General features: G+C 48.1%; 1 protein-coding gene across 1 annotated transcript in view; it reads left to right on the plus strand.

Annotated features, from left to right (window-relative positions):
• Nucleotides 1-15,011, plus strand: part of BRINP2 (BMP/retinoic acid inducible neural specific 2) — a 105,328-nt gene extending 90,317 nt beyond the window's left edge. The window contains exons 5-8 of the mRNA XM_069478390.1: nucleotides 6,511-6,616; nucleotides 9,375-9,611; nucleotides 11,758-11,980; nucleotides 13,344-15,011. Of these exons, the coding sequence (XP_069334491.1) occupies nucleotides 6,511-6,616; nucleotides 9,375-9,611; nucleotides 11,758-11,980; nucleotides 13,344-14,460 (1,683 nt within the window). The 3' untranslated portion in view covers nucleotides 14,461-15,011. The remainder of the gene's footprint in view (nucleotides 1-6,510; nucleotides 6,617-9,374; nucleotides 9,612-11,757; nucleotides 11,981-13,343) is intronic.
• Nucleotides 15,012-15,540: the final 529 nt, after the last annotated feature.

The raw sequence follows: 15,540 nt of genomic DNA on the forward strand, positions 1-15,540 counted from the left end.
GATTAGGAGATTAGGGGAAGTACCAGGTCTGAGTGAGCCTCTGAGAGGTGAGAATGACTTTCCATTAATAGGGATGTAGGGTACATTTGGGAGACTGGTGTCTTAGGCAGCTTAAAATGATGGAAAAACACTATTAGTAGCATGCAGTAGGTTTTGTCAAGAAGATAGAACTCCATGGAAGCCCCTGTCCCCATTTAGCACTATAGTGGGCTATTTCAAAGTTGGAGAAAAATTAGTCTTATTAGGAAATGAAAGGTAGGCATTGGATCAACAACTTAAAGATCCCAGTAATAATGTTCCTTCCTGTCCCTCGACCTGACTAACTTTACACTTCTATCACCCTTTAATGGCTTCATTTCCCCTTTGCCTAACTTAAATTCCTGATCCGTCACTATAATCACTCTCTTGTATATGTCTACAACCAGTACATCACTGCCTCTTCACGCCCCTGCCATGCCCTTAATCCAGGACTTCATCAACTGTTACCTGATTTTCCATTCTCATCTCTTCCCCGTGATTCACCCTCTGTGCAGCTACCACAAGCTCAAATCATCACATCGTATCATTCCCTGCTTAAAATCCTCCAGTGGCTCCAGACTGTACGTGGGACAGAGCCCACACCACTGTCCCCCAGCCCGGCTGGCAGTGCATGTGATGCGGTGGAAAGAGCACAGGCTGCAACCCATGAGCCTGATCTCTGCCACTACTCACGGTGGGGTTTTGAGCAAGTTGCCAAACTTCTCAGAACCTCAGTTTGCTCATCGTAAAATTGTTGAACACTTAGAACAATGTATGTCTTGAAGTTTTCCATGAGGTTTAATAAGGAAATGTATAGATAGATGAACCATGCCACCACTGGAGCTGGAAAAAGACTAATGCCTCTTCTTAACAAAACTGTACTACCGTTGAAGGTCTGTCTCTGCTGTCTTTCTAATTTCATCTCTAAACAGTTCTTTGCTACTTGTCCCCATCCCCATGGTCCCCTGTCCACCTTTCACCCTCTGTTCCTATTGTGTAATCCAGTCATACCTAAATATCAGACTCTACCCAAATATGCCGTGTTCTCATATCTCACCCTCCTGGTACTTGCTGTTTGATTTACTTGCAATGCTTCTCTGTTCACCTGAGCGGCTATTCCTCACCCTTCTTTGCTCAGCTCAAACAGGTGACTATTTTGTGAAGCCTTTCCTAACCCTTGGGGCAGTTAAATGCCCCTCTTTAGTGTTTCAAGCATATGCCTTTTTGTAGGGCTTATTTGAGTTATAATTGCCAGCTTGCATGAGGATCTCCACATGAGACCATGAAGTCCTTGTGGAAGAGACCGAGTCTTGTTCAAGTGTGATTCCCAATAAGAGTACAGAGTTTGCCACATTGTAGGTAATGAGTGAAGGGCTGTTGAGTGAACGAATGGCATTTCGTTCTGGACATGGCATTTCCCACACAGGCTAGATGCTGCCGCTCAATGCATGTGCAAGTACATGCAGGTACATATAGTACGTACAAGTTTAGTGTTGCAGGTGAGGCAGGCGTCCCCTTAGGTAGGAGCACAGCCATTACTCTTGATGGAGATGGGTAGGGTGGGGGGCTCTGCTCATCTGCTCTACCTTAGTGAAGGAAAAAATTCTCCATCGTATCTGCCTGTTTCTTGTTTCTGTAAGCAGCTGCATGCTTACTTTTAACCCCTTCTGTGCAACTTCCTTGCACTAACATGGAGGTTTGCCCCCTCTGGTTTGTCTGATACCTTCCTCGAAGGCCCCACTGAACATCTCCCTCTGTTACAAGGTTTGCTCTGATCAGCACACACCTCTATTATAGGATTTGTCACATCACATTGTGGCTGTTTACATGCCTATTTCCCCGCTTCCCACACCCACCACGACAGAAGATTTTAAAGCAGTAGAGACTCCGAAGCATACACACAGCTCCAGGTCCCTTTAGAACATCTGTCAGGTGGTGAGACAATTAATAAAATGCTTGAGAGGTGGAGGAAGACCACGTGGGTTAGTGGGAAGAAGACTTGGAGTTGGGTTTTAGCCTTGCTGCTTGCTATTTCTTTGACCTTCAGAAGTCATTGAACTCCATTTGTCTCTGCCATGACATGAGCTACCAACTATTTGACTCACCTATGCACAGGGCTTACATTCAGCTGAAATTCAGACACCAGTTTTTAAAATGTTGAAACACTTCCATGCAGCTGGTAAGTAGTCTTCACTCCAAACCCCATGTGACCCCAACCACCTTTGCTCCTCCCGGAGTCCCCAGACTGTCCTTTGATAGCAGCCAAAGGGTGAACGCAGGAGGCCTCAGAACCCTGCCTTGGCACTAAGGCTAGCATCTCCTCTGATGAGACAGTGTGCTCCTGTTCTACCTGCTGACATACATTGTAAGTATCACCCCTGACTCCACCATAGGGTTGGGTGCCACCAGATGATATAGTCCACACGAAAACACTTTGCAAGCTATGAAGGCTTGTGTATGTAGTCATCCTGTCATCCTGTCCATAGTTCCCCAGAAGGGATCAGGGCCATAGAGGAGGAAGGGGCCTGTTCTTAGTTACAGCTCACCCTCTACTCAGTCTAAGGCTGAGGAAGGGCTTGGTGGCGAGGGCTGGACATGCTCACGAGCTGACTAAAGGGAGCTCACTCAAAAGTTCAGGTGGACCCCACGATGGCAAAAGAGAGGTTTCTCATAAAGCATCCTTTCAACTTGTTCAAATTCCTTACTGCAGCAGCCAGGGTTGCAATTTGCAGCTCTTTTAAGCACATACCATCAGCTCTGCTCTCCCTACCCCGCCCCATCACTCACAATTAGAAGCCCATTTTACTCCGCTCTGAGTGTTGCAGGTGTCCCCTTAGGTAGGACAAGGAAGTGGAGGGTGGGTGGGGAGGAGAGCAAGCTGGCTGGAATGAGGGTTTGCACGATCTGGTATTTACGGAAAATTGGATGTGCTAATGAACCTGAGATCCATCAGGGCTTTCTGAAAGCAGGATGGTCTCTGTCAACAGACCAATTAGCACACAATTATTTTCCCTTTCTGAAAGCTTATCTGAGGCACTCTTTGAACATGTGTGCCAGAGCGAACTGCACTTTCCATTACCTCCATAAGCCCCCTTTATAATCTGCCGAAGCTGCCTGCCTCTTCTACAGAAAAAGGTGCGGGGTTCTCTTGAAACCTCCAGAAACTCTGGGGCTTTCATCATTTTGGGGCAAAGGGAGGGGGGCATCTCAGGCCATCCTGCTTGCTCAAGTCAGCACTCGGGCAATGTCTGCAAGGGAACCCTGTTCAGGTCCTTCTATTCTTTCCTCCCCCCACCCCCTTACTTCTCTAGGAAGGCGAGAGAGTCTCAGAGCACAATGCCAATGAAAAGAGCTACGACGTTGCGACCAGCTGAAACCTGAGTGAGCCTTCCTCACTTGTGGACATCTGGCTCTGGGTCCCTCCCTCTAACAGGAGGTGCACATGGGGGTGACAGTCTTTGTCCTCATTCCTATCCTTTTGCCACAATTAACAAAGTGAAGCTACTCACACCCTTTCAATGACTTACCTAATTGATTGTCCTTTTGTGGAACCAACCTTTGGAAACAGCAGAGTGAAAGTCAGAAAATAGCATCACAGACAGCCCAGAATGACGAACAAGATGGTGATGGTGGGGAGGCAGATGGATTGGTGGGAGGTGAGAATAGGGGTGGGGCTGAGGGGAGAGAAGGAAAGCTCCTACTGTGGCTGTCCTCTGGCCTGTCCTCCTCTTTGGGTCACATCCTATTCCTACGTGAGGCCTGTTAGCTCTCTGCCTGCCTGGACCTGGTTAGTGAGTGGCCAAGTCAGGCATGAGTGCATAGAAAAGACAGTGAAACACCAAGTGACAATGGGGTGGGCAGTTTACCTACAGGCAGGGACCAGAAAGTCTCCAAATGCTATACCCCACTGTCCCACCTCTGCCCTTCAGCCCACTTCATCCGAGAGGAGCAAACTTCCACACAACGGCTGGGCCAGTTCTTGGCTATGGCACTTCTTATGGGGACTTTCACAGCACATGAGAGAGAAGACTTAACCTTGAAATGAGGCTGGCTCTGCTTTCCCAGTCCTGTCTGACAGCTAGCCAATCACCCACTCCCTCCGTGAGGACACGTCACTCGGCACGCGTGTCCACGTGTGGAGGGAGGCAGGCCCAGGTGTCACAGGCAGAACAGTGAGTGGGGCCACACAAACGTATTTCCTCTTGTCTGTGAGCTCCTGACTGGCAATGACTGTGTCTTAGTCATCTGTGAGCTGCGAATGCTCCTTGAATATTCGTGAAATGAATGAATGAGGGAAAAAAAATAGTGAATGAGCGAGTCAACTGAATCCAGCCTGCAGCTGGCTGTGTGGCCTTGAATGAGCCATTCAGCTTGTCTGGGCCTTGGCTTCCTAGTCTGTATTATAGGATAATGGAACTGAGCTCAAGTCGATACGATTTATTTTGCCCAATGTCAACACTCTGAGGAGAGGACAAATCCCTAAAACACGTTGGGTGGTCCGGTCTGCTTAGAATCCTTGTCTTGAAGAGCGGCGGCACGTGCAGGGGTTGAGACGCAAGCCTTCAACCTGCCGGCTAAGGAGACAAAAAGGTGCTGAACTAGAGCCTGAGGACTCCAAAGCTAAAGTCCCGCTCCCGCCACGCCACGCTCTGTGGTCTCGGGCACTGTAACTCTCTGAACCTTGGTTTCCTCCTTTGGAGAGTGACGGTAATGAGATTTGTCCCAGAGAATTCCTGTGAAGGTTAAAGGGGATGACCATGGGGGAAGAACTTGGAAGTCTGGAGAGAAGTTGTTCCTGCGCCTGTTGTGGTCTCAGCCCCGTCCTTTGTTCAGGCTGAGCCCTGTGTCTGTTGCTGGCCCTTGGTCTTTGGAGTTACCTTTCTTTCTTCAACGCCCTCCCCCTTCCCTCCAGCCCCTACTCATCTTCCAACACCAATGCATGACTCACCTCGTCCATAAAGCCTTCTCAGACTATTTCAAGCTACCAGGATCTCTCCCCTCTCTCTCTTGACTGTGCCTTTGGCCCACACCACACCATCTCTCACTTGATTACACTGTTCCATGTGTGTTTTTTAAGCCTAGGTCTACTAAAATCCCTTTAAAGTTGTCACTTACACTTTGGCATTCACCGTGGTAATGAGCAGGGTGCTGGCCACGTGCACTGTGCACCTCCGAGCCCTTGTGCTGCAGGTCACGCTGCCCGTTCTTTTCTTCATGTACGTGCCTCTGCTGTGACTTGGATGTCTGTGGCACAGATGTGCATGTGCCTGCCTTCCCCACAGGTTGTGACCTCTTCTTGGAGAACACAGTGCGCAATTTGCTCATCTTTAGGCATACCTCCCACCCAGCAGAGCCTGGAACATATAAGCTCACACATTCTCTTACTGTTGGGCACCTGCTATGTGCCAGACACTGTGCTGACAGCTGCCAACCACATGGCGAGCAAGACAAACATGAGCTTCCCTCTCTGAGCTCATGGTGCGTGGGGCCCAGACACGGATCGCATACTTGCAGAAAAGGATGTAAAACTATGGCTCCCGCGCCTGCTGCAAAGCAGAGGTGCTGCAGCCGGAAAAGGAGGTCAGAGGTATCAGGGTGGATTTCCCTGAGGAACTCCGGGAAAGGCGCTCTATGAATGTTTGATGGATTGTATGGAATTGAACAGTGGCTGCTCAATAAATACTTGTTGATTGGTTGATTGATTGTTGGCAAAGCCTGCAGAGATCCTGAGAAGAAAGGGCCTTGGGTCCCCATCATTCTTATTACATAATTATTTCAGTGCATTTAAAGCTCCCATTTTTCATCTTATACTTTAAACATCAGGGAAAACTGATGGGCCAACTTTATAATATTTTAAAAAGACTCTATGGTGTTTTGGAATATTACATGGCTATAAGAGTTTATGTATATTTAATATACTTATTAAAATATGCAGGAAGCCCATGGCTGATTTTCTCTAAGGACGTCTCAGTGCCGAGGTGGGAGCTAAATGTTTAATACTAATACTAATACTCATAACTCGTATTTCTCCAGTGTGTTTCATCTCCGGGATCCCTAAGCCTGTGAGCACCACATGGAGTGGATGCAGCTGGGCTCTCGAGCAGGCTGACAGGGGCCACAGATGGCCCCCCGCCTTCCTCTGGGGGAGGAGAAGGGGCCATTCTGGCTTAAAGGTCTCACTGCTTCCCCGGGTTTCTCTGCTCACACTGAATTTTCTCTTTTGAGACATAAATTTCCTCCAGCCCTCTCAGAAGGCCTCCCACTTCTGTACACCTGCTGCTGCCAGCCCCATATAACAGATGCTAACTATCTCAGGACAAGAAAGAAAAGTGACTGTATGCTCTTGGGGTAGGAAAAGGCACATGTCATTTTTTGACTGGTCAAAAACAGGAAAACAGGATATGGAGGCTGAGATTGGACAACTGGAGAAGTGAAGTGTGAGGAGAAATCCTCTGCTTGTTATCTAAGTCCACACCCTTCTTCCTTCTCTAGGTCACGGAGACCAGGACTGGTCCCCTGGGCTGCAGCAACTATGACAATCTGGACTCAGTCAGCTCTGTCCTGGTGCAGAGCCCAGAGAACAAAGTGCAGTTACTAGGTAAGCAGCATTGTGCTGGTTTTCACACCTTTCACACCTGGTGAAAAACCTGGTTCACCAAAGAGCAGGAAAAAATCCTGCCTGCCCCATTGGGGTAACCCTTCTTAAGACAAGAACTACCACAAGTTCTGGGACGTGTGTTGAACAATCCCCATCATTCTTTCAGTGAAACTTCTGATCTGGTTTGCCCTACTCCCAAGACCCATTGCTTATGCCACTGGGCACCTAAATCCTCCCACTTCATAGTCCTTGAGATCTCTGTCACTGTCCTATAAGAAACAGCACATCCATCCTTATAAGCTTTGGCGTAGTTCAATAAACTCCGTTGTTGTGCAGAAACCTCTCTACTTTATCCTAAGGACACATTGAGGGATAGCTGACTTTTGCAGAGTGGTTATAAGACAACCATCTCTAGCTCAGTTAAGAGCTATACAGACTATGGGGCCATTGGTTACTGTAACCACAGCCTGAGCGTGGCCCCTGCTTTCTGTTATTAGTCTGTGATCTTCCATGCGAGAGCTAAAGCCCGGAGGTGAGTTTGAGAATGGGAGCCTTTTGATTGGAGACAGAACAAGCAAAAGTGGGAAAGCAAGTGCATTGCACACCATCTGGGGAATGGTCACGCTTGGATGTTCTGACCCAGGGGGATGGGGGCTGGGGGGAAGGGGATAGGGATATAACTACATGATGAGTGCGATGCGCACTGTTTGGGGAATGGACACGCTTGAAGTTCTGATTCGGGGGGATGGGCAGGACATGGACAGTGTATGTGGCCTGAACTTTTGTACCCCCGCAATGATAAGCTGAAATAAAAAAAAAAAGGAAAGGGAACCGCACCGGGTTTGGAGGTCGGGAACTGAGGGGAGGTGTGCGCCTCCTGCTCCCTGTTCCCTGAGCATCCTGGGGCAGGCTGCACACACAGACTCAGTGGGAAAGCTTTGTCTTAAGGCCAACTGAATTGGACTCTGTTTAAGATATTATTGTCTCAGCATTACAAAATCAATAGCCCTCATCCAGGATCTACAATTACAAATTCCAGGCAACCTGACTCCCATGCAACCCGTCAATGCTTTAGGAATCAAGAAATATATAACAAAGAGGAGTAAATAACTCCTTTATTTAGAGCTACCTAAGGCAATTAGCATCCATCTTCTCCCACATTCTTTGTTGGGCTGGGTTTGTGTCTGGAAATTAGAGATGAGTGAAGTTCAAAATGTCTGGTTGTTCATTTCAAATAGTTTGTGCCATTTAATTTCATAGCCCATCACTCGTGCAGACATTTCTCAGGCACTTACTTTATAGCAATGGGAGATGTTCTGGTGAGGAGGGGGAGTCGGTGGGGGAAAGGAAGGGAAGGACTTGGTGAGTGTTGAAAGTGAGCATGTGAAAGGGTGTGGGGAGGGCTGCTCGAGGGCCACGGTGGGCACAGTGCCAAGAAAGGAAGATTTAGGAGCAGTTCAAAATTGGAAACCTCAAGCAAGATCAACAAACACACACTGCTCCTGGCAATTTTAAGTTATATTTTGAGGTCTGACAAGACTAGGATATATGCTTTGGGCTCTCCGATTTCCTGCCAAGGACAAGGTCAAGGGTATAAAAATAAAGAGCTGGCAGACATTTGAGGAAAGAGGATCTCATCATATCTAGAAGTCCTCATATTCCTCACTCTCTTGGCATGAGGTCTCACTATGTACCTACTGGGGAGTCTCCTGCAGGGCTGACCTCAAACAAGGCCCAGATTGTGTCCAAAGTCATGCCTGTCCTTTGTTCAACCTTTGGTAAACCTCCAACAATTGTGAAAGCAACTAGGAGTACGTTTCTGCTACAGGTAAACCTGATAGTCAACACAAATGGGTAAGAAAACTGAAGTTTGGAGCAATTTAGTGCATTATATCCAAGATTAGAAGCTTGCTGGAAAAGAGAGCTGAGAGCCATTCACATCTATCCAGGCATGACTGATCTTGGTGCATTGACCGCCATCCTACCTTCAAATCTCCCTGAGAGTTAAATAATATTAAGATGGGGCAGCCAGTCCCAGTTACACAGTATGACCTGATGGGACAAGGACAGGATCTGACACCAAGCAGACTCTGTGAATGCTGTGACTTGGGCAGGTCACTGCGGTCTTTGGGCTTGGAGTTTATCGGTAAGATAAGGATGCCAGTATGCACATGAGTGTTATTTACAATCGTATCCCTGTGTGTCCACAATACCTGTCCCTACCTCCTAGCCAGGACAGCCTCCTTGTTCATCAGGGCTAGTGTGGGAGGCCAAGGAGGGCGGCATTCAGTAATGTCCTAGGATGCTTACTGCTAATCTCAGTTAAATTAGAAACAGGATGGCTATAGGAGGCAGAGCAAAAAGCCCATCCAGCCTCGATTTCTCCCCCATGAGGGCTGTAAGCTCCTCTTTTATCTGAAACATAGTCCAGTTTCCATCCTAGAAATGCTGATGTGTAGCCAATAAGCCTGTTCTTATGATATGCAGGCTCTCAATTTGGCTGATGTGAGGGGTTTGGCTAAGCCTTGGGCTTTGATGTTCTGCATCTGCATTTTCAGATCCTCCCCCATCTGTCACTGGGGAAGCAGTAGCCCTCTCTCCCCATCAGCTTAGCAGGATCAGGCTCTGGGGTGACCTTTCTTGGGCCCGGAATGCACAAATCAGCAGAACCCCAGCTGGGGTCCCTGCAGTCTTGGGTGTGGGAAACTGAGTCTCTACTGGTTCTACTCAGTGATTCCTTGATACATCCCTTCCCCAGGCCTGCAGGTGCTGCTGCCCGAGTACCTACGTGAGCGCTTTGTGGCCGCAGCACTCAGCTACATCACGTGCAGCTCCGAGGGTGAGCTTGTCTGCAAGGAGAATGACTGCTGGTGCAAGTGCAGCCCCACCTTCCCGGAGTGCAACTGCCCCGATGCTGACGTCCAGGCCATGGAGGACAGCCTGCTGCAGATTCAGGACTCCTGGGCCACTCACAACCGGCAGTTCGAGGAGTCAGGTGAGCAGCCAGCTGGCCAGAATTCCTTCCCGTCAATGAGCAGGGCTGCGAGATGCAGAGGAGCAAGGACATGGTGGGGAACTCGACTTGGATCCTGACTTGGCCACTTCCTGTCTCTGTGACCTCAAGCAGGTTATATCACCACCCTGAGTCTCAAGAGCTTTGGGGTTTTTATATATGTAAATGGACATAATACCTACCTAAGAGGTACGTTTCAAGGACTTAGTAAGCTAAGATAAACATAATTGAGGGCATAGACCTTGAGTGTCTTGCTACTGATTCCACAATGCCAAGTGCAATGCTTGCATGTAAGGTGAACAATAAACATTTGTTGAATAAATAAAGTCTGTGGAATAACTCTGGATGGCACCCAGTACAAGCTAGTTGTTGCTTGCTGCTGTGATAACTAATATCAATGTTACCTTGAGACCTAGATTCAGAGGAACTGGTTTTGCATCCTTGCCTTGTTACTGACAAGCTTGATGACCTTGGATTAGCCATGCAGCTACTCAATGCCTCAGTTTCTTCATCTATTAAAGAGGGAAAGTGATAACAATGGGTGGACGGAAGGCTCACGTGGTATGATGTAGATGAAGTTAATGCATAAAGAACTCTGCATGGTATGTTTACACATTTCAGTGCTAAATGAATGATAGTTACAGGGATATATCTCAAAAACATAATTTTGGATAAAACAAAGCAAGATGAAAAAGGTTATGTGTTATATACCTATTTATATGTTTTTATATAATACTATAAAATAATTTATTAAATATAATACATATTTAATACTATTTACATGATGTTTACAAACATGCTAGCCAAAACATAATATTCTTTATGGATAAACACATTTGGAAAAAACATGAAAATATGTGATAATATAAAGAAAACATCCAAGAGAGTGGTTACATCTGGATAGAGAAGAAGGAAAGTTTAGGGCCTTCAAGTACAGTATATTTAGTTTGTCTTATTTCTTAAAGGAGAAAAAAAAATCTGAAACTAATATGGCAAAAGAACAAAAGCTAGGTGGCACGCACATGGGAGTTTATCTTTTTGCTCTCTGTACTGTTTTGTATGCTTACATATTTTAACTATGCACATGCTAGTTGTTAGTGCCATCACGAGGCATGATTGTCCAGTCTTCTGAGGGGATGAGGAACAAGATGCATGAGCAATCAAAATGGGCACAGTCCCCAGAGGGTTCCATTGTAAGTGCTAGGCAAGATATTTAGTAGCTACCGAGAATTTCACATTCCAGCTCTCCACCCGCATGCTTTGGACTGTGGTGTTGGGATATGTTCCATAGCATGATCTCAGGCCATCAGCACTGTGCGTTACTGCCAATGAATGCATGAGGGCTGTGCAGACCCCCACTAGGAGGCGGAGTGGCTGCAGGTCCCAAGTAAAAGCAGAGCAATGGACAGAGACCTGAGCACAAGTTCAGGAAACATGGTGTGCCAAGGAGAACTTCTTCCAAGGAGAGCTTAGACACAGCAGGAGCTCAGAACCAGGAAGCTGTTCTGTTGTTTCTAGATTAGCTACAGAGAAGAATGGATATCTGGCCAAGAGTTGAAGTGAAAAGAGGGGGAGCGTATCATAGAGAGTCAGAGAGAAGCATGTGAAGGGAAGATGCTGGTCTCAGAGACTGAAAGGTTTCTGAAAAGATTTCTGAGCTGGGTGCTCTACCTTTTCTGTGCCCACATTTGCCAGTCTGGGAGCACACCTGCCATCACAAGAGCCTCACGTCTTCCAGAAGGCTGTCGTGCTATCATTGAAGCAGATGGCCTTGAGACAGTGCCATGGGTGACTTAGAAGGAGGTATAATGGGGGAAAGAGATGCATCCAGGATCATTAGCAAAAGCAGGACCTCTGGACCCTCTGATGGTGGCAGAGAACTCTTTTGAAATTCAGAAACATAATAGGGATAGAAAGGATAAGAAAAAATCCTGAAGCCATATTTTATGATCTGTTAATTATTTTTCAATAAAGCTGTTAATTAAAAAAAGAACTCAGGAGAGTGGATGTGAAGGCTGCTTCCTCATGCAGTAACTTTGAAGGGCCTGGGTCTGGGGAGGGCCCACCCGCCTCTCCCAGGGCTCTGCGCAGCTGCCTCTCAGCTCAGTCCTTCTGTTCTTGTCCACAGAAGAATTCCAGGCCCTGTTGAAAAGGCTGCCTGAGGACCGGTTCCTGAACTCCACAGCTATCTCCCAGTTCTGGGCCATGGACATCAGCCTTCAGCACCGCTACCAACAGCTGGGGTCCAGCCTGCAAGTGCTATTCAAGAAGACCCATCGGATCGTCCGCCGGCTCTTCAACCTGTGCAAGCGCTGCCACCGGCAGCCTCGCTTCCGCCTGCCCAAGGAGAGGTGAGACCCCTAGACACAGAGCCAGCGCTCAGCTCTGCCCCCTGACAGCCACTGAGGCCCTGGAGGACCCTCCGTCCAGTGTTTGGGATCTGGAGTGGTGACCAGCACATAGCCTTCCCATTATGTTGACCTACTGACATGTGTCATTCCCAAGTGTGAGTTGAGTCTAAAGAGAGAAACAGAAAGAGAAGCTAATTTACTTTTATCCAAATTATAGTAGATTCAAGTACTATTCTAATACTCTAATTCTCATTTACTCATTTCCATTTTAATAAGCCTTTTAGAAAAGAAAAGGATGGTGTTAAAGCTCATACACCAATTGCGTATGACGAGAAATATACCCATTAGATTGTATCAAATGAGTGACTGTTCTGAATCACAGCAGGTGAATGCTGAGACCCCATGCCCTTAGGGTCAGAGTGGGGCTGTGTTGTCATAGGCTTCCAATTGTTCACTGGTTCATTGATTTATGTATTCAACAAGGATTTTTATTAAGTCTCTATCGTATGCTCTACTATTAAGCTATAGGAGATATTAGTAGATTGGAAAGATGTAACAAACATACAGAAACATAAAAACTGGAACATGATAACTATGTGGCAGCCACTTAAGTTCATGGTGGCGGTCATAGATCAAAGCCATAGTCTCCCAGAGGCAAAGACCTGAGAGGATGGCTTCCTTGCAGAAGGACATCCTGGCCAGACTGTGCAGCAAGGGATGGAAGTGGCCTGGTCCACACAGGGGGGACAGTATTCTGGGCAAGGGGAGCTGCCCTCACAGCAACCCAGAGGCGTGGCTCTAACTGAGGCCTGGTGAAGAAGGGAAGCAGGAGTGGAGAGGACAGGACAGGCCTACAGGCGGTTTAGACAGGGATTCATTTATTGTCTTTCAATACATAATTGTTAAAAGCTAACCATGCACTACTCTTGGGGGAGGAGTGATGGAAGCAGAGAGAATAGAAAGGACGCAGAGACCTTGAGGTAGAAATAAAATTGGCAAGAAGTTGGAATGTTTAGAGAGGCATCTTATTTAGAAGGCCAAAAACTTGGATTTGATACAAAGGATGTTGGAGATTCTCTGTAGGCTTTTGAATATAAGGAAATGAGGCACTACTTGGAAGAGATGAGCCCGGCTGCTTCAAGTACAGGTTTGATGGTCAAATGTTTCTGGTGCTGATCCATCAGACAGAGCTTCGCGCTTTGCGCCATCAGGTCAAAGTGGCACAGTAGGGTTTGAGAACTTGGGGCTTTTGTCTTCCCCTCTGCCTTCCCTGCCTATTAGTCAATATCCTGCATCCCTTAGGGATGATGACAGTGTGTGGCTTCCTTTGACTCTTGTTTCATTTTTATCTCCCCTCTGCAAGGTCCTTGTCCTACTGGTGGAACCGAATCCAGTCCCTTCTCTACTGTGGAGAAAGCACCTTCCCTGGCACCTTCCTGGAACAGAGCCACAGCTGCACCTGCCCCCATGACCAGTCTTCCTGCCAGGGCCCCATCCCATGTGCCTTGGGCGAAGGGCCTGCGTGTGCCCACTGTGCTCCAGACAACAGCACGCGTTGTGGGAGCTGCAACCCGGGCTATGTGCTGGCCCAAGGGCTGTGCCGGCCAGAGGTGGCTGAGTCCCTGGAGAACTTTCTTGGGCTGGAGACAGACCTGCAGGACCTGGAGCTGAAGTACCTGCTGCAGAAGCGGGACAGCCGCATTGAGGTACACTCCATCTTCATCAGCAACGACATGCGTCTGGGCAGCTGGTTTGACCCTTCCTGGAGGAAGCGCATGCTTCTTACCCTGAAGAGCAACAAGTACAAGCCTGGACTGGTGCATGTGATGCTGGCTTTGTCCTTGCAGATCTGCCTCACCAAGAATAGCACCCTGGAGCCTGTCATGGCCATCTATGTCAACCCCTTTGGGGGAAGCCACTCCGAGAGCTGGTTCATGCCCGTGAACGAGGGCAGCTTCCCTGACTGGGAAAGGACTAACGTGGATGCAGCTGCCCAGTGCCAAAACTGGACTATCACCTTGGGGAACAGGTGGAAGACCTTCTTTGAAACAGTCCATGTTTACCTTCGGAGCCGAATCAAGTCCCTGGATGACAGCTCCAATGAGACAATCTACTACGAGCCCCTGGAAATGACTGATCCCTCCAAGAATTTGGGCTACATGAAAATCAACACCTTGCAGGTGTTTGGGTATAGCCTGCCCTTTGACCCGGATGCTATCCGGGACTTAATTCTGCAGTTGGACTACCCATATACTCAAGGTTCCCAGGACTCTGCACTCTTGCAGCTCATTGAGCTCAGGGACCGGGTGAACCAGCTTTCTCCACCTGGCAAAGTCCGCCTTGACCTTTTCTCCTGCTTGCTCCGGCATCGGCTCAAGCTGGCCAACAATGAGGTGGGCAGGATCCAGTCCTCCCTGAGGGCTTTCAATTCTAAGCTGCCAAACCCTGTGGAGTATGAGACGGGCAAACTCTGTAGCTAATGGGGGTCCCGCTCCAGCTCTGGGCAGAGAGGGGGCCCGTGAACCTGAGGTACAAGGATAATCCAAGCCTTCACTTTAGTGCCAGCAGGGTACTCCCATGAGACTTGCTGCACCCAGCAGATGGGACCTCAAGGCTTGGACTGAAGGAGGCAGGAGAGAAAGAATCAGCCACTTCACACGCACACCCTTGTGTACACACACACACACACACACACACTTGCACGGGGAGGCTACGACTCAGCAGCCCCAGGTTGTAAAGTCGGTGCTTTGTGAAAATGCATGGAGGTGAAGGAGAGGAGCCCAGGAAGAGGTTATGGAAAAGAACCAGCCAAACCATGAAACAAACAAAAATCCTTAAAAGTGATTCTTGTCATTCAAGAAAACAAGAGAGGACAAAAGTGGGAGGGATGGGAGCTCTTCCTCCCCCTCGGTGGAGTCACTTTTGTATTCTTTTTAACCAGATTTCTTAAAACGCCCTTGTTTTGTGAATCCTCACTTCTTACTTTTGTACACAGCCCCCTCTGTGCACCCCATGCACTGCACGCTGACTGTGCCGGGAGCCCCCTCTGGGGAACGTGGAATCCACCCTGAGCAGCGCAGCCAGCAGGGCAGGCACCAGGGGCAGGCAGCCGCCTCCTCGCACCCTCCTCACTCTCCCTCTCCGCCCCCAGCTTCCCTGGTCTCCCGGTCCCAGGGCCCCGGCTTGTTCCAAGTTCCCCTTGCAGTCCATTCGGGGCTCCTCTTCCGACAGCATCCACGACAGCATCCACCTGTCCAAGAAAGCAGCTCTGTCAAGTTAGAGAGAGACAATGTGTAGGAAAATGTTCTTTTTTTAAAAAAAGAAAACAAAATTATTTATTTTGTGATTGTTTTCCTTGTCAATCTTCTCCAGCCACCTGAATATCTGAGTAAAAATTTACCTGGTTTAATATATTTCTTAAGAAGCCCTTTTTTAGGGGAAAAAATGAGAGAGAAGAGAGAAAAAAAAGGGTATCCCTGGGTTGCCTGGGATTTTTCTTTTGTAATTGCTGTGTGTGTGACACAGGGGTGTCCGTGAGTGGGGGATGTCGCTGTGTGGGG

This window comes from Eulemur rufifrons, chromosome 8, assembly GCF_041146395.1.
Source record: "Eulemur rufifrons isolate Redbay chromosome 8, OSU_ERuf_1, whole genome shotgun sequence".
In the NCBI taxonomy this organism is placed as follows: Eukaryota; Metazoa; Chordata; class Mammalia; order Primates; family Lemuridae; genus Eulemur; species Eulemur rufifrons.